This window comes from Hermetia illucens, chromosome 2 (genome assembly GCF_905115235.1).
Source record: "Hermetia illucens chromosome 2, iHerIll2.2.curated.20191125, whole genome shotgun sequence".
NCBI lineage: Eukaryota > Metazoa > Arthropoda > Insecta > Diptera > Stratiomyidae > Hermetia > Hermetia illucens.
In genome coordinates this window covers 60,567,444-60,586,857 of record NC_051850.1, presented here as the reverse complement: position 1 = coordinate 60,586,857, position 19,414 = coordinate 60,567,444, and the positions used below count along the sequence as shown (strand labels likewise).

Here is a 19,414-nt window from a genome sequence, read left to right as displayed (position 1 = left end):
AACTCCTACCACACATAGTGGCAACCCCTGTTATATAGCTCGTTAAGAGCTCAAATCGTTACTTTTACATATCCTTTAAGAAGGCTGCTGCTCTCAACTTGAGTGTATTCGAATAAATTTTATTGCATTTGTCAAGACCGAATGGCAATGTTCAGATTGCGAAGGTAACAACATTGCACACTGATAATCATACCTTAATGAAACGTCCTGAGTGCACATAGACACTGACACTTAGCTGCAGTCAATTCTGAGATGCATTCTCCAGACGACACAACTTAATGACTGTCGTATTTTCTTCGAATACTCCCCGTGACATTTTCCACTTGCAAAAACTACAAACTACGGAAATATGCCCAGTGCAACCAGAACTCTAACTTCCATCACCAAAGTCTATTCTATCCCATTCATTTGCTATAAAGATGACATAAAGTTTTGCAGGTCTTCCACGTCCTGATGCAAAATTTTATTGGAGAGTTGTTTAATTTAAAAGTGTTGTCTTGTTTCCAGCAGAATTGACTGCAATAAATACGGCCCGGGTACATGTAGTTGTCTGTTATTCGATGGCCAGTGCCTTATCATAAAAGCATTAACAATTAAATTAATTGTTCGATAAAAGTGCGGACTGTATAACATTTGCAATATAATGTAGAAAGCACAATAAAATCCATGAAATATGGTCTGATATCAAATAGTTGATTGTGGCCATGCATTCTTACTCAACTCACGTCACCGGTGTTTACAGTTTCAATAGCTTTAATCGCAATCCTTGATATTCTATCAGGACGGAATCTGTGATAACTTTGGGGTGACCAGCTATGAATAATTTGCAAAACGGATACTTTATTATTAACGTACATTATCTGTGGCCTTTTAAAGGTTTTGTTGATTCGCGACTCGACAATTTAACATAGGAAGTGCAGTCCCTGGAGCCCAATTTTTTCAGTGATATCTATAATGGTGGTTATCGAGCATCTTTAATACGGTATATATCTTAATGTCTGACGCCTACGATAGATACGTTTGAAATGACTTTGACATCCTCAATCATCCAGTGAGACATCCTTTCTAGATGCCAAATTTCTGCGATTTTTGGGACTAAAGGCCCATAGTTCTTTCCGGATGCATAAATCCCGCAGAAACATGGGCCACAACAAACTGTTTAATGCAGAATCGCATATTCTTCATAGGCCATCCGTTATTTTTCTGTCTCTATCCATTGACCACTTTTTGAAATGTAAATAGTCAAGTAATTTGGGATAAGCCAGCATTATTCATTGCATAACTAAACACAGCCAACAGAGGACCTGATGATGAAGCATCAACAAATGATCTTCACAACCACCTGAAGAACGTTATCATTGATACGGCAACAAACATACTTGGGCCCAGCCGCAAAAGGAGTCGGAACGGCTGGTTTCACGATGAATGTAAGCTAGCTACGGAACGGAAGAATGACGCACACCGAGTAATGTTGCATTATCAAAGAACACCGGACACGCGCGGAGACTTATCATAAACTCCGTCGAGCGGAGAAGCGACTTCACAGACGGAAAACGGAAGACTGGGAGAACCAACAGGTCTGTGAACTCGAAAAGTACAGGGGAGCAACCGCACCAGGCGCGAAAGTTTTACCAGCAAGTCGGCAGGATGAAGCCTTTTACACCTCGATGCTCATCCTGCCGAGACAAAGAGGGAAATCTGATTTCCGACAGAATGGGCATATTGGAGCGATCGGTTGAGTACTTTGATGAGCTACTGAACAACCAGAATATCGGCGAGTTGGAAGTCCCGCGAACAGACGACAGACAAATACTGCCACCACCAAGTATAAGAGAAACAGTCCGTGCAATTCATCGGTTAAAAATCATAAGTCGCCAGGAGCCAATGGAATTACAGCCGAATTGGTTAAATATGGAGACGACCAATTACACCAAGTGGGTCATCAATTGATGCTCAAGGTATGGGACAGCGAATCAATGCCTGGCGATTGGCAACGAGGCATTATCTGTCTCATACATAAAAAGGGAGATATCATACAATGCAGCAATTATAGAGGTATTACGTTGCTGAGTACCATCTATAAGATATTCTCCGCTATTTTGCTAGGCCGGATAGCCCCATACGCCCAGAACATCATTGGCCCATACCAAAGAGGCTTCAGTCCAGGCAAATCAGCAACAGATCAGATTTTCTCTCTGCGGCAAGCGATGGAAAAACTGTTGGAACAACAGTTGCACCATCTATTCATCGACTTTAAAGCCGCCTATGATAGCATAGCCAGGGTAAAACTGTACACGGCCATGAGAGAATTCGGTATCCTGACGAAACTTATAAGACTGACTAGGTTGACCCTGACCAATGTGCGAGGCCAGATAAAAGCAGCAGGATCACTTTCAAGACCATTCGACATCAACAACGGTCTACGATAAGGGGATACCCTATCATGTGTCCTCTTTAACCTGCCCCAAGAAAGTGATCCGTGATGTTGAGGTAAATGCAAGAGGTACGATCCTCTTTAAGTCCACCCAACTACTGGCCTATGCTGACGATATCGACTACATGGGAAGAACCACCCGAGAAGTGCAAACTGCCATCATCGAGATCGAGCAGGCGGCACGAGATCTTGGGCTGCACATCAATGAAGGCAAGGCAATGATTATGGTGGCATCGTCAGCACCGACCGACCAACAACATTGGTCAAACATTGGTCGAACGGGAAGAATAAGGATAGAAGAATACAACTTTAAGACCGTTGATAATTTCTTGTATCTAGAGTCGAAAATCACAACCGATATCAGCTACGATGATGAAATTCGCGCACAGTTGTTGTCAGCCAACAGAGCCTATTTCAGCTTACAAAAACTGTTCCGCTCGAAACGTATAGATGAGGATGTTCCAGCCCGGATAGTCTATAAGGCAATATCTATGGCAGAAAAAGAAGGCGAGGCAGACCCTACCTAAGATGGAGCGATGGCGTAGGTCAGGATGCCAGAGAGCTTTTGGGGATATCGAATTGGTGGACCTCGGCACAAAACCGGGATGTCTGGAGTTCCTTATTGAGGCACCGGATACTGGATCCGCCTAGATCGGATATCGGTTGTTGCGCCGTTAATGATGATGATGATAACTAAACACCAGCACTATTTGCGTAAAGTGCAAGTAACAAGCGTTCATATTGCAATAAAGCCCGCCTTCTGGAGGAAACTAATTTTCTTTTCTTCTGTCTTCACTTACTATTGTTTTAGCTTATGCGTTCTTCTGCCTAACAGCGTTCATTTTGTCCCCCTCCCCTGCTTCCTTCACTATTTCTTTCCTCTTTCCTTCAATTTGTTGAGGTCGTTTATCCTTATTTCCTGATATATATTCCTATGTCCAAATCTACATTTTTTATACAGTTCTCTAATTCGATCATATGTATGATGTTCCAACTGTTCTGTGATAGATAGAGGTCCCCAGTTCTGTCCTCAATGACTACAATGACCCAAAAGGACTTTAATATGAAATACGCAAAGAAGTTTCTTTCGTTTGAAAATCTAATGGACATTGCTCATTTTAACGATCTGTGCTTTTCCGTGAAATCGGTGATATACATATAAGACTCATAACTGATACCTGACGAGAGCCAAGGGCGCTCTAGGTAGCTGAGAAAACTATGCCCTTCTCATATTGGCCAAACTACGCAGCGTTCTTACACTTGCGTCAGATTTGCTGTGATCATGTGGTTTACTGTGCTATTCTTATTTCTCTCCTTATAATTTACCTTTTTCACAGTCCACATCTATTTCCTTGCTATTCCCCGCCTTTTCTCTGATTTAACATTGTTTCTTGTTAATAGCGTTGATGCTAATATCAGGTCTGGTACTGGATGTGTTTATGTTCTTCCACTAAACACTTAACATGACATCTCCCTCTCGTTAAACATAACTTTTTGAAGCAGTTCTGGGTTATTTCCCAATTTCCTGAAAATAAATTCTTCTTATTTCTAAGATACAAAATGTCCGTACCACATTGAAGTGCCGGGCTTCCAGTGTCCCGCTTGCTCTACCCATCTGTTTCGTCCCCGTCAGACTGTGTTTCGTTGTAACAGACAGTTTGATGCATTAGTGTGTCCTGCTTATCTGTTAGTGGATTTTAGGGCACCCACACAGTTAGAATATGTTCTAATTTCATTCTCATAGCAATTAACGCTGTGCAAGCGATAAGCTCACAGCAGATGCATTGGTGTTTTGTAAATAAAATTATAATATAGGTCCCAGGGCAAAACTTGGATTGTTACCCACGATAGGGCATAAAACTTGAGAATCGCCTACTGAACCAACACCAAGAGCTCTAGTACCAAATCGTATCTCCACTTTCATGTGGTGATCGTTAAGAGTTCTTTCTTAATGAAAAACTACAGACGGAGAAGGATGAAGACGAGTCCCCCGCGCCTAAAAATGGGATAAACTATACTGGTCCTCCAGGTTGGGGTTGTTTAGGGCTGATAACCCTACAAGGAAAATAACATGCTACACAGTCACGAAAAGAGCTTTGGATTGGATGGACTACACAATGATAAACCCGGCAACGAAAAGATGCACGATTTATGTATTTTCTCCTGGAACGTGGGCTCCCTGTACAGAAACAGAGCTGCCAAGCAGAAGAGATGGACTGGACAAGGAACGGTTTCCTGCAGAAGAGCCACTATATCATATATTCTGGCCATCCAGTAAACAATATGCTCGGAATAGGTTTCCTTGTGATCCAAAAAAGAAAAAAAACATAAGCGAAAGACTATGCACTCTACGCTTCCAAGGCAAGTTTGGAAATATAACCCTCATTAACGTTCACATCGCTACAGAGGAGACTGCAGAGTCGACGAAGTATATCTTCTACGAGGCAATAGAACAAACCCCTCCCCAAGCGTACATGGGTCTCTCCAGACGGGGGCGCTTTCAACGAAATTACGCCCTGTTATCATTTATGCTTGTGCAAAATGTTGTACTTCCAGCATGAACTTACAGGGGGTTTCCGGCAAAATTTCTAAAATATGCTACTGTTATTAACATTATTTCTGCAGATTTCGGAACGGGATGTAGAAGCCTAGATTTCGTATTTAGGATAGGTTCTGAGAACTGTTACACTTTTTGAGGGTAATATTTTGAGCCCTTACTCCCTTACGTTTCATCCGATACCAAATGTGGGACCAGTTTGGGTAGGTACTAATGGAGCCCTTTCATTTGATACCCCACATGGTTATATTCTCTGAAAAAAATGTACGCCCCTTTCGCATGTATGGACACCCATTAAACTCAACACAAAATGGCGCCACTTGGGGAGGGAAGGGATTCACAGACTACATATTCTCACCAAATTCCCTTACAATCTCGTTACAAGCCGTTTCCGAATAAATGGGGTGTGACACACAGACATCGAATCGATTCTAATAAGGCTTTGTTTCACACAAAACTTTGAAAAGGGCACTCCTAACAGCAGTAAGGGTAAAAGGGCTGAGGAGAAATAACTTCTTCATATGTGGGCTTTAATATTTGAGTAGAATGTCAAATATTCTTGTTAATTGTAACGTAACAACTCATTTGCATGGCTTCAGTTGCAGTGAATTCGCGATAAATTGATATGTTTGGACTGCTATAACTTTGGCACCAATGGCCGGATTTCCATGAAACTTGGCATGCATATGAGACGTTTTCTTATATGCTGGTATAAAATTTGGTGCTGCTATGATGAACTTATGGTGGGTTTTAGTCAATTTCTAAAGGTTGGTAATATGTGATTAGTAAGATTATCTGAACAGATATCAGAATGGGACATATTTTGAGACCTCGATTTCATCTAAGCGCACATTCCCGTTTTTTCCGATTTTAGGGTAAAAAATTTTTTGACATGGTCTCTTTACATGTATGGGGAGCCCTCTTTAAACTGCCGGTAAATTTATGTCACTTAGTGTATGCGTGGGATTTCATAGTTCCCATATGTCCACCAAATTTCGTTTGGATCGGTTTAGCCGTTTTGGAAAAGGTATGTGTGACATTCAGCCAGACAGACAGACAGTGAATCGATTTTAATAAGGGTTTGTTTTACACAAAACCCAAAAAAGGGAGATATCACGCAGTGCAGCAATTATAGAGCTTAACATTGCTGATTACCATCTATAAGATATTCTCCGCTATCTTGCTAGGCCGAATGCCCCATATGCCCAGAACATCATCGGCCATACCAAGGAAGCTTCACTCCTGGGGGAATAACTGTTGGAATATGACTATCATTGGCACTGTCTTTTCATCGATTTCACACGGCCATAAGAGAATTCGATATCTCGACGAAATTGGACTGACTAGACTGACCATCAGCTATCGAGATTATTTATCATCAAAAATGGTCAAGACATCCTTTTTAACCTGGCCTTGGAAAGTGATCCGCGATGCTGATGTTAGTGCGATAGGCACCGTCCTTCTCAAGTCCACAAAACTACTGGTCTATATTAACGATATTGATAGCCTATCTTCATCCAAATCGAGTAGGCGACGGATGACATGAGATCTTGTGTTTTATACTAATGAAGGTAAGATGAAGTACATGGTGGCAACGTTAGCACCAAAAACAATAATTTTACCAGAAGAATCCTCCGAAGAATTTTAGAGGATGGACAATTCCGCAGCCCTTGCAACGCTGAAATTTAAGAGCGGCGGCGCAACACCCGGATGTATGGAGTTCCTTACTAAGGTAACCCTGGACCGATTCTTGGGTCGCTGATGATGATGATGATGGTGATCTAGTCTTTTGAATCTCTCCAACCAAGGCAAAATGAAGAGTTTGACCGAAAAGTAGAACAAAATGAATAGGCGACTGGATGCAACGCTTCTGGACTATTTGAAATTTTGAAATTTCTCTGATATTTTATCTTTATCAGACGGTTTTTGCTCTTTGGTAAAGACATCAGAGTTTCAGAATTTTCAAACAAGTGGGAGCAGAAAGCCGTACGGAAGCTGAAGGGGCTGCAATGAGCAGCTCTGCGGGAAGATTACCAACACATTTTTTACTTCCTCTTTGCATCAAATTTGTTAATTATGAAATGGTTTAAGGTTAATCCAGTTAATAAAGTGCCCAGAGAATATGCTGGATAGAAGTAAATGCATTTTCATGTCGTATCCTGAGTGGGATAGAACAATTTGCCATATAAAGTGGTCTGCCTTTGTTAATCCCTTATTCAAGATTTAGGAATATCTTTTTGTCACCGTTCTGCTGGACCCACATGCCATCCACATCGCTCAATTTGAACCATATAAATTGATCTTCAGTGATTTCTATCGTATGTGTGAGTTGGTGTCATCCCACATTCGCTTGTTTATATGTCCTCGTCGCTAAAGATCATTTTTCGGCCAAAATTGAGGTTCTTCTGCAAACGCTTCGGAAGTGCAATCAACAAACAAACAATGCTAGCAAGGCCCAAGTTTTGACGCAAAACTCGTCAAGTTGAAGTTTGGGACAAATTAAGTTCTTACCTATGAGAAGGAATTGACTGCTTGGTTCTCCTCCACACTTCCATGGAAAGCGGGGCTATTCTTGGTTGATTAAGTGTTCGTCTGGATTGTCTGCCTTAGCTAGTTCTTTACTGAATCCCGAATTTGGCTACCAAATGTTGAGGAATCGAATTCGAAAGGCTATTGCTCATTTGGATAATATGTGATGATATGATAATGTGCTATTCAATCGGATAAATTGTTTTGACAGACATTTCAAAAACAACATGGCCAGTAAAGCCTGTTAACATTGACCTGTATTTACTTTAATACTTTAATGACACTAAGCAACCCTTGTTGACCTATGCTGACAATATTGACTTAATTGCAAGAATAACCCAAGATGGATAATTTGTTTTCATTAACATCAAACAGGCAGGCTGCACATGAATGAAAGCGAAGTGAAATGCATGATGTCAATGCCAGCACCAAGAATTGAAACAAAAACAACATCAAATAACACCGGTTAACTGAAAATAATGAAAATAGAAAATTACCTTTTCGAAACTGTTAAGAAGGGTTGAAAATTATAATCAGCAATATCACGACCGTTTGGTTGTGGATAAAATTCGGATCAATAGGCTGCTGCGGTTCGGGTCATTTAATCCGTGTAGGTGAGAATGGTCCAACCGGGAAAGAATATAAGGACAATATCTAAGGTAGAAAAAGAAGACGTGCCAATCTTACCTCAGATGGAGCGATGCCATAGCTCTCGACCTCAGGACATATAATATGGGATTAGCTTAAGATTGTAAAAATAACTCTCTCTTTTACGAGAGGTACAATATTTTCAGCCTATGATTTCCTTAGAAGTTCTCAAATGCATTTTTTAGTGATTCCTATACATAGTTGATACTTTAAAATTTGTCTGGTTTGTGGTCGTCAAATAAACAATTCATACACTAGTTTATCATTCCTTCTCTAAAAGCTTTCCGGATATTGTATGTTACCTAATGCATAGGGTCCTTTTTAACAAATACGATACTCTAGAAAGGATAGCTAAAGGAACAATTTTAAGTACACTTTTGTGATTACTTTATGATGTCGGTAGTGATTAGACATCAGTTTCTTTTGGCAAAGAATTGTTTCGACCAGTGATATGTGTCTTCCAACTATATTGTTATTAGACCTCTCTATTTTGGTTATAAATATCCTGGTCCTAAGCTTTAAACTCAAATGAAGGTGACATTTAATTTGGCACGAAATGCTTACTTTCTTGCCTTTACTAGATTATCAGATCCCTTGCCTGTAATTTCGCAGTATGTACCTCAAATGACGATACCTCCGTCAAAAATAAGCAAGAAATGCAAATGCGAGTGCAAAAAAGTATATAAGTTTTTGTATAAATACCAAATTAAGAAATTAAAGAAAAAGTTTCAAAAGATATTTAGACATGTATTCGCTTCGTTTGCGCCGCGAACAAACTGCAATAAAATACAAAAATTATTCAAGACGAGAAAAGCGCTGGAATAATTAAAATGCCATACTTAAAACGCCGATCATGCAGATCAACTAATGCAAATGACCTTTTCACGGAAGAAATAAACGTACAGAAACCCAAAAGTAAAACAAATAAGAACTTCAAGAAATCGTGGCTATATATGCCACGAAAAGAATTGACAGATGGTGATTGGACTAACATTAATAAAGAAGAGAAGCGCGTTTGTTGACTGCATTATTCAAATAACAGGATATAACTAGGCGAGTGCTCCATTTATGAAAGTCAATCAAGAAACGGTCGAAAGACTGCAAACGGAACATCATTGATAAAAGGAGTAACTGCTAAATGCCAATTTAAAGGAAGCTCCTTGTCCCCCACAATGTTGGAACTATACTTGATGAAATTGTCCTTAGAAGGAGCAATGTTTTCCATATCTTAAAATAACGGGTAATCCAATAAATCTACTCAAATCCTCATCCGCATTGGGTTTATGTTGTTTGCTAGGTCTAAAAGAAATGAAATAATAAATGCTCTACGAAAAATATTAATTTAGACCTAATTACTGTGCTTTTGGACAAGTTAAAAGTTTGTTGCGAATATCGGGGAGTTTATGAGGAAAACCCGATCTGTATCTATTACGCGTTGATTATATGCAGTACCTTGATTAGGTCTTTTTAAGGTTTTGTGTGAAACAAAACCTTATTAGAATCGAGACGGTGTCTGTCTGTCCGTCTGTCTGTCTGTCTGTCTGTCTGTCACACCCGATTTATTCGGAAACGGCTGGACCGATTGTCACAAAAATTGGTGAGAGTATGTAATCTGGTGATCCCTTTACATGCAGTAAGTGGCGCCATCTTGTGATAAGTTTAAGGGGGGCTCCCCATACATGTGAATGGAGGGTGCAAATTTTTTTTTCACAGAATGTAGCCATGTGGGGTATCAAATGAAAGGTCTCAATTAGTACTTTTCGAAACTGATGCAATATTTGATATTGGGTGAAACATGGAGGAGTGAGTGCTCAAAATATGACCCCCAAAAAGTGAAAAATCTGAAAAAAATCACAGTGGTGCATCTCTACGAAATCTAGGCCTCAAAATATATCCGGTTCCGATATCTGCACAAATAAAGTTAATAATAGTATATTTCCACATTTTAGAAATTTACCCGGCACCCCCCTTATGTTCATCCCAGAAGTACAAAATTCGGCATGCGTGTAATGAAGAACATAATGCACAATTTGGTCAAGTTTGAAGAAAATCCAATTATTATTAACAAAGTTATAGGAGGTGAAACTTTACAATTTTTTGTGAATTTCGTGCACTGTACAACCTGATGACGTCATCATCACATATCAATTCGTCAATACCACAACGAAATAAGTTCTTATGAATTGGGTCGCAGAGAATTATTTTGTTTTAGTTTTTTTAGTTATTTGCCAGCCAGACATGTGTGCATGTAGGTATATAATATATGCGTGCTAATGAACTTTGCGGGTAGTGCCTAATTCAAATAGATATAAGAAGTAAATCGGAAATATGGGTATTATCAATTTATATACGTGCATATATGTGTACAGTATTCGGAAATAGGCAGTTTGTTTGTTTAGGGTGAGCGTAATATCTATGGCTGTAATATGTACGTATGTCTCGTAGTTTGGAAAAATATGAAGGATTATGTTGGATTTGTAGCTAAATACGGATAGCAAAATATGCGTTGAAATTTCTTACATAAGATGAACACAAAACCTTTATATCCGAAGCGCGAGCTTCCGGTATTCCGACTTGTTTTGGTATTTTTTTCGATATTCTCTCTACAATGAGTTCGTCATCAGAAGTCCATTTAGTTTAACAAATATCAAATGCATCTTGTAGGTTCTTTGCGAAAAGATCTACTTTCTCCCCTGGAGGACTACCTTTTCTTCTTTTTTCTAATATGTGAAATTTGTTGTTTCAGCCTTCTACAAGGACTAACCTGTGTTTTTTTTACTGTAACATTTCTTCGTATTTGCTGAGAAATTCATTCTTATATTCTTACATTTTCTAACTAACGCTTTTATTTTGTTAGGCAGACAATTTAAGATTTAGAAATTTGAGTAGTCCTGAGCCCGCCATCCACTTGATGGCAACCAGTTGGGAAGCAATTTGCAATTAACTTCCATGGACCTCTCGGTCTGGTCTGGTTTACCATCAAGTGGAGGACTCCTCAATTCGCAGAAAAAACTTAACTTCAGTAGGTTTTGTCCAGAATATAATTCATGCTCATATCGTGTTTTTGTGTTTATATTTATATATTAAGGATCATCCTGTAGTCTTTGGACAAGCTTCTCCCAGGGCAGAGTTGAGGCAGCATCTAATAAGCCCCTGCTTGGACGAAACCGTAAGTCACAAAAAAGACAACTCAAGTTTCTTTTTCACTTATCGCTTGTCAAAGATTGCGTGCTCTGCGCTTCATGGAAACTTATTCATTGACTTCAGCAGGATTAGGTTAAACGGAGCTGAGAGACTGAGAAGGACCACAGCTCCGAGCGCTTTGGCCTTATATCTTTTCCTTTCCAACCTCCCCGAGCGCTATCTATCTCTATTTCCTCGCTCAACTTTGCCGATTCCACTGCCAACTCCCAGCACAATCCTACGACTTCCATTATTCTTACTTCGCTTCCGTGTTTACTCCCTTAAACATAGCCCCTCCCTTATTTGAGTTCCTTCTGGATAATCTCGACGCTAATGTCAGGCATCGTCCCGACAGGCTTCCTAACCTCTTCCTTGTTAACTGTAAACCATACATTTCTCTCCCTTTGTGCATTATCTTCAACAAAAATTTAGAAGACTGCTACTTTTGTCGTTGAAAACTGGTCCTTATCACACCTACCCTGAAGAGCAGAGATCCCTCGCTAGCTGTGAACCACTGTCACATCTCGTTTCGTATTGCTCCAAAATCTTCGAGAGATACGTCTATGACTGACTGACCGCGCACTTCGGTCACCTGATTGTAAAACAACATTATGGTTTTGCGAAGTATCGGTCTACTGTCACCAGTGAGATTATAACCGCGACCTTCTGTACGATAGCTTTGTGCTCTAACCACGCAGCTATCCGAACACAACTTCGTTGTTACATGCTTTAATTCACGATAGGAGATACACGCTATTTATATAGATTTCACCAAAGCCTTTGATACTGTTGCCCACAATGCTCTCCTCTCCAAACTCTTTCTACACAACTTTCCTCCTCAATAATCTCTTGGTTTTCTTCCTGCCTCTCATACCGTTCCTGGAGAGTTTCTTTTCAGAGACACTCATCCCGTTCCTTCTCTCCCTCCTCCGGTGTTCCTCAAGGTTTCATATTTGGCCCCTGTTTCCTGTTTGTTATCAATGACCTCCCCTCCACACTCACCTGTCCGTGTTTGCGGTATGCTGATGACCTTAAATTATTTGCCTGCGTCTCTTCTCCTCTGGACTGTGCTCTCTTGCCCTTGGTATTTTGGTCCGTTGGTGCTCAGTTAACAAGCTGACATTTTTCTTTTTCTTCAACGTTTCTCTCGTTCACAAGCGGAGTCGGCGTGATGGGTTTCGCCATTTGGTTCTATCAAATGCCTAATCCTATTCAGCGTATCAAGCCACCGTTGTTTCGGCCGGCCTTTTTGTTGCTTATCATTGACTTCGATGTTCAGACCAATCTTGCCGAGTGAATTCTTGTTAGCACGAATTATTTAACCTTATCATCGAAGACGCCTCTCTCGCAATTTTTCCACGTTCGGTGCAAGTCCATATCGATCGCGAATATCTTTATTTCGGATGAGATCAGAACGTGTCACGCCACTAGTCCAATGCAACGCAACATTTGCGTCTCCATTACCGCAAGATCCTGTTCATTGTCTTTTATATTCTGCCAACCTTCAGGGCTATAGAGAGCGACAGGACGGACAACATTGCGGTAATTTTTAGATTTGAGACGTTCGTTGATTCATTCAGGTTGCATGATACGATCTTTTCATTTTTAGACGCTATGAAAACAGAATCTGCAGAAAGCAGTGTATAAGGTGCTGGACATTGGATGTCCCGTGTGACGGTGTCCATAACAAGAACAAATAGGAGTGGTGAGAGGGCGCTACCTTGATGAACACCAACAGAGACATGAAGTGGTTTTATACACCCGCTACAGTTTGAACTTTATTTTTCGGATTATGGTAGAGCAATTGAACCCAGCCCAAGAGTTCTTCTGGTACTGTCGTAGAGTATACCAGATGAGTTCGTGTGGAACACGGTCAAACGCTTTCTCCTGATGCAGAAATGCATTGTAAAGAGGGCGATGCTTCTCACGGCGTTTCTCCATGAGTAACCGCGCAGCGTGCATAGTCAGTAGTTCAGTAGTTCTTGATAAATCTGGCTTGATTCATGGTTATTGGAGCGACTTCGCGAACACGGTTGTCAAGAATGCGTTGAAAAATCTGATATAGGAAATTAACCGGATCGGATGGCAATTTGAACAGTGTGCTTGACTATCTTTCTTGGTATTTTCTTGCCAGTCAGATGGTGTTCTACCTCCCTGAATAGCTAGATTAAAGAACTCACTGAGCCACAGTGTTGGCGTGGCGACACGTATATGATTTACTTATGTTCTGACGATGAGAATGCTTGCCCATTTCTCGATAAGGCCCATCCTGCCGCGTCCACTGAGGGGAAAGCCCTAAAATTTTGCCGAAGGTAATAGCTCAACACGATCATTTTGTTTTTAACGAGATTGGCTGAATTTTCTTGGTCCTCCTGTCGCGAGACCTGTCACTAAGAGAGATGAGGTAGAATTTAGCAGAGTGGAATATCTCCAACTATACTTCATCCCTTTACCTGATCTCAGGATAGTACAATGTCTGTTATCTCAAACCCTATTATTGCTTTATTTGCCCCACCATAATATATATATAATATATTTTGTCTGTCAGTCCCAAAAGTAATGGCTAGATATATGAAGCCAATAAGACCATCCATTGACTTCCACTTGATTTACGTAATATAACTCTTCCTTGATAAATTGTAAAGTTTTATGACATTTTGTCCGGGGAAGTGTAAATACAGATCACTCTGTGGCAGTAGTTTATGTGCATCGAAGAATGAATAACCACCTCACCATCAAAAATTGTACCGAATTGAACATTGCAAGGGCAAACACTGCCAGAATGCCGAAAACTTTTAAAAACTCTTGTTACTGGTGATGAGACCTGATGTTTTCAGCGCAGAGCTGAAATTAAGTGTTAAAGTGCTGAATGTAAGGGGGTAAAACTGTACACGGCCATGAGAGAATTCGGTTCCGACGAAAATGATAAGACTGACTAGGGTAACCCTGACCAATGTGCGAGGCCGGATAAAAGTAACAGGATCACTCTCAAGACCATTCGACAACAACAACGGTCTACGACAAGGGGATGCCCTATCATGCATCCTCTTTAACCTCGCCCTCGAGAAAGTGATCCGTGATGCTGAGGTAAATGCAAAAGGTACGATCCTCTTTAAGTCTACCCAACTACTGACCTATGCTGACGATATCGACATTATGGGAAGAATCACCCGGAACGTACAAACTGCCCTCATTCAGATCGAGCAGGCGGTGCTTGGCGCGAGATGTTAGGCTGCACAGACAGAATATATGGTGGCACCGTCTGCACCGAAAACTAGCCAATTAACAACATCAAACCACCACACTGGTCAAACGGGAAGAATAAATATAGGAGAATATAACTTTGAGACCGTTGATAATTTCTGCTATTTAGAGTCGAAAATCACAACCAATAACAGCTACGATGATGAAATTCGCGCACTGTTGTTGGCAGCCAACAGAGCCTATTTCAGCTTACAAAAACTGTTCCACTCGAAACGTCTCACCATAGGGTCAAAGCTCTTACTTTACAAGACAATGATCTTGCCAGTCCTCATCTATTCCTCGCGACTTGGGTTCTTAGCAAGAAAAATTGCGAACTCTTAGGCGCGTTCGAGAGAAGAATCCTCCGAGGAATTTTTGGCACCCTACATGAGGATAGACGATTCCGTAGCCTACATAAGCACGAAATCTATGAGCGCTACCATGACCGTCAGGTTGTGGATAAAATCCAGCTCAATAGGTTACGATGGGCGGGTTACTTAATCAGTATGGATGAGGATGACCCAGCCCGGAAAGTCTATGGTAGGAAAATATCTATGGTAGGAAAAGAAGACGAGGCAGACCCTGCCTAAGGTGGAGCGATGACGTAGGTCAGGACACCAGGGATATCCTCGGCGCAAAACCGGGATGTCTGGAGTTCCTTATTAAGGCAGGCCTAGACGGCATATCGACTGTTGTGTCGTTGATGATGATGATGATGAAGTGTAAATACAGATCATCCTGTGACTGTAGTTTATTTGCAACGGAGAATGAATAACCACCTGAATGACCATCAAAAATTGTAACGAATTGAACATTGTAACGACAAACACCGTCAGAATGCCGAAAACTTTTTAAAAACTTTTGTTACTGATGATGAGACCTGATGTTTTCAGTGCAGGTTTGAAATTAAGTGTTAAAGTGCTGAATGGCGATGAATGAACTCAAAAATAAAAGGAATGCCAATTTCTTTCTATCATTCAAAAGAAATATTTCATAAAAAATTTCTTCCAAGTGGTACAATGGTCAATGCATTTTATATCGAATAAATTTAACGCTATTTGTTAAAAGAAGATAGTACTTACACTCTAGCTTCTCGTCTACAAAATTATGAGTTTTAAGAACTGAGTGCAACTCCTAAATGGAGCATTAAAACCACGAAGGAGTATCAAATTTTAGTCGAACTCATTCAATTTGCCTATACTGGTGTAACCATTTCTTGATAGAGCTCCTACTGCTATGAAATAAATCCAAATTATTATTTCCTTTTCCAAAAACGAATTTCTCATCTGTACATGACTTTTGGTCAATCTGATTGTGGATCCGGAAATGGTTATAAGATTGCATCACTAGCACATCATTCCCTAATACATGTAGTTTCTCCTAGTCCCCACCAACTCTCAAATTAGTCAAACATCCGATGTTTCATGCAGTTCCAACCTATATCTTACTGAAGGCTTCGTTATGGCCCCGTCTTTCTCATATGCATATAAATTGAAAAACTCAAAAGCAATTTCCACTGGTGTCAGGCTTGTTATAAACTCATTAGTGGCTATGTCAATATTCGTCTCTAAATTTTTGCACACACGCTCGTACCCTCCATAACAAGCCATTGTGTGAAAGATATCTTGGATGTTACACCAAAACACAAAAGATGTTCACCCCGATAATTAATTTCTTTTCGAATTGAATAACACAATATTCATCTTATCTACACCCACGAGGCCGAAAATGAATGGCCCCACTTGCCCGGATAATAAATTGATTGAATGCGAAATAAAAATGCGCGAAATTAGATTTATAATTTTTTCTGGGTGAGATGCCAGCACGGTGGTGGTGTTGCGAGCTATGAGTCCTCTGGCTGGATTCATAATACTCGTAAGGTGTGAAGATTGAGGATTTTATGACCATCTGTGAGTCATTTCTGCATATCAAAGGCAGCATTAAGCTTTTTTATGTGAATTTCACTATCGAGTGTTATCTCCGATTGAGGTGGAAAGAGACAGGGTACTTCCTACGTAGTTAGCTTGCTACGATTCGAGGAACCATGACCGGGGAGGACTCCCAGTGGTCAGTTCGAAACCAACTACACCCGCATGCCTGTGCCCTTTTGTCCGCATATTGACGCTAGGAAGCACAAAACTGTGATGATGCTATGCCGAAAGAAATTAAATTGAAAATCAATTCTCGGACGAACTAATTTAGATATCGCAGCCAAGCGGACCTCTGCTAGGTAATAAAGCCTGGAAATGAGCTCTCGTATCAGCCATAAAATTCAGGAATTAATTTTCTGATAGGAGAGCGTTAGGGCGATACACTGATAAGTGAAAATAGGAAATGGATGGCAGAGGATTAGAAAAGCGGGGGCAGGCCTTGATAACCCCTACAAACTATGTATGAATACAAGAAAATTTTTTTACGGGCGATAGTTTTTACTGCAGAAGAAAGACCATAAAATTATCACCAGGAGTTCTGCTTGTGTTTGTTTTGCATTACATTTTATGGGAAGATGCATAAACATGTTACTTTTATGGACTTTTCGGTTGAGCGAGTCTAATCTTGAGGAGGAATCATCCAGGTTAGATTTAAAGACGCAATGAAAATGTTTTATTTTTTATATAATTAGCACTAGGATAGTGACTCAAACTTGGAATCCCATTCCCTGCATAATTATTCTGTTTGGTCTCATTCCAGGTGAACTGTTTCTGTTCTGGAGCATCTATCAATCGCCAGTGCTTTTGGCACTGGTCGCTGGACAATCGGCCGCTATCATGGAAAATGTGTCCGACGACGTGATAGTGGGTCGTTGCATAGCCGTTCTCAAGGGAATTTTTGGCAACGCTTCAGTGCCTCAGCCGAAGGAAACAGTCGTTACAAGGTGGGTAATGGCGATACTGAAAACTAAAGACACAATCTACCCATTCTAGTTGTTTATTGCTCCGTTGTACTCTTTTTCGGTAACAAATGACCTTTAATTATCTGCTAATGTAAAGCTTGACTTCTTGGTATTACATTTTATGTGGATGTGCACTGTCGCTCGTTAGCTGAGCAATGGCTGCCCAACTTACTGAAATTTTAATTTATTGTTTTCTTGTTCTCTCGTCGGGTTTTTTAGGTGGCGCGCAGACCCATGGGCACGCGGCTCATACAGCTTCGTATCAGTTGGATCATCGGGCAGCGACTATGATTTGCTAGCATCGCCTGTGACACCGCCATCAGCGGATGGCTCTTCCGAGGAGGATCCGAAAGAAATGCCACGACTATTTTTTGCAGGTAATTATCAGTACATGGCTAGACAAATCATCATCAGAAAAATTGAAAATGACATGGAAATGTTAAATGTTTGGTGTTTTGTTGTAGCAGAGGTTACCAACTTATCTATCCGGCTTATGTCTCGGAAGTAATATTGTTTTGATTGTCTTCTTCAAGTCTGCAAGAAACAGTCATTCTTCCTCCGCTTGGCACATGCAACAGTAGGCACTCGATCTATTTCACCCTTTCGTATACGGAACGTGCAAAGTTGCAATTTTTAATATAAATAAATCCGTAATCAACTGAAATGATTCTAGAAAGATATTTGAACTCTGTACACCATCATCTATCCTATCAGGTAAATATTTCAATCCAGATAGTCTCTATGTCCTGTGAAAACAAATTAAGTCAAAAAGCCCAAATAAGGTCATGTGTCTTGTAAGAGTTCCGGCTAAGGTATACTCCCCCCAAGGCTTCCTAACATTTGCAGGAAACTTTCGGAAGCAAAGTGCCAATTTGAATCGCAATATCGAACAAAACTAAGGTTCTCAGTCTAATCGGTCATTGCGTTAACAGTCAGGAAATCGAATTTGTCAATCAATTTGTACATCGTGGTAGTGTTGTTTTTGCCGATACGATGGCATGGAGCTTGATGCCATCCGACGCCTTAACATTGTTTGTGTTTCAAATTTGCAAATGTACATATCTCAATACCAACATTAAGTTGGGGGTGTTCCACGCCTTTCCTCTATCCTTTTATATGGGAGCAGCACATGGAAAGGGACCACCACTATTACTCTCCTCACCTCTTTCGCTGAATCATCGGAGTGCTTTGGCCTGAGGAAACCTCGAACGATAAGCTGAGTCGGTGTACGGGTCGGGTATCGATCGATATGTTAATTAGAGGGCGGGAGTGGCAGCGAGGGGATCACACACAGAGGGTGTAAATATTGTCTTTCATGGTTCATTCTTCGACCTTTGAAATTCACGGTGAGGCAGCAGGGTGTATATTTTGTTTCGAGCCACAAAGCCCTCTCACCATTAAAATCCCCAAAATCTTAAAACAAGGTCAATTCATAAATTTTCAGATACGAAATGATCTTTAACCTCTTTCTTTGTTTTCTCCATAAATTGCATTCCCAAAAATGCATTTTTAACTAACGGATCGGCACAGCAATTGTGAAATATTTATTTATTTACGTGTTACGAGATAGCTGAAAGCATGCTGAACCTCGAATTATTTTTGTCGTAAGTGCAAAGAAATTTCGGGTAATTTGAGCAAGTACCGCTGATACTGTTTGGGTGATTAGGTGATAAAACTTTGGGAATTGAACGGAGGCTTAGAAAAAAATAAGAAATTTCGTGTTAGCAGAGCAAAGTCAAAGAAATTAATCTTTGAAAAATAGAGTGAATTTTTTAAGAAAATTTTAATTCTACTGTAAAGGATTGAAGCGAAAGCAGTTTTTGCTGTTTAGAGTTCGTGAAAAAAGTGGCTGAAAATCATGTATTAAGCAGCTGTTGAGTGTCACTTTGGCAATATTTTCGAATGAAAACTTACTAATTTGAAAGCC

The 19,414-nt window shown here is 40.4% G+C and overlaps 1 protein-coding gene and 1 pseudogene across 1 annotated transcript in view; one reads left to right on the top strand and one right to left on the bottom strand.

Annotated features, from left to right (window-relative positions):
• The window catches only part of LOC119647501, a 32,273-nt pseudogene extending 16,069 nt beyond the window's left edge, over window positions 1–16,204 (bottom strand).
• Window positions 1–19,414, top strand: part of LOC119650175 (possible lysine-specific histone demethylase 1) — a 697,245-nt gene that overhangs the window by 649,827 nt on the left and 28,004 nt on the right. The window contains exons 8-9 of the mRNA XM_038052729.1: window positions 17,286–17,469; window positions 17,707–17,864. Of these exons, the coding sequence (XP_037908657.1) occupies window positions 17,286–17,469; window positions 17,707–17,864 (342 nt within the window). The remainder of the gene's footprint in view (window positions 1–17,285; window positions 17,470–17,706; window positions 17,865–19,414) is intronic.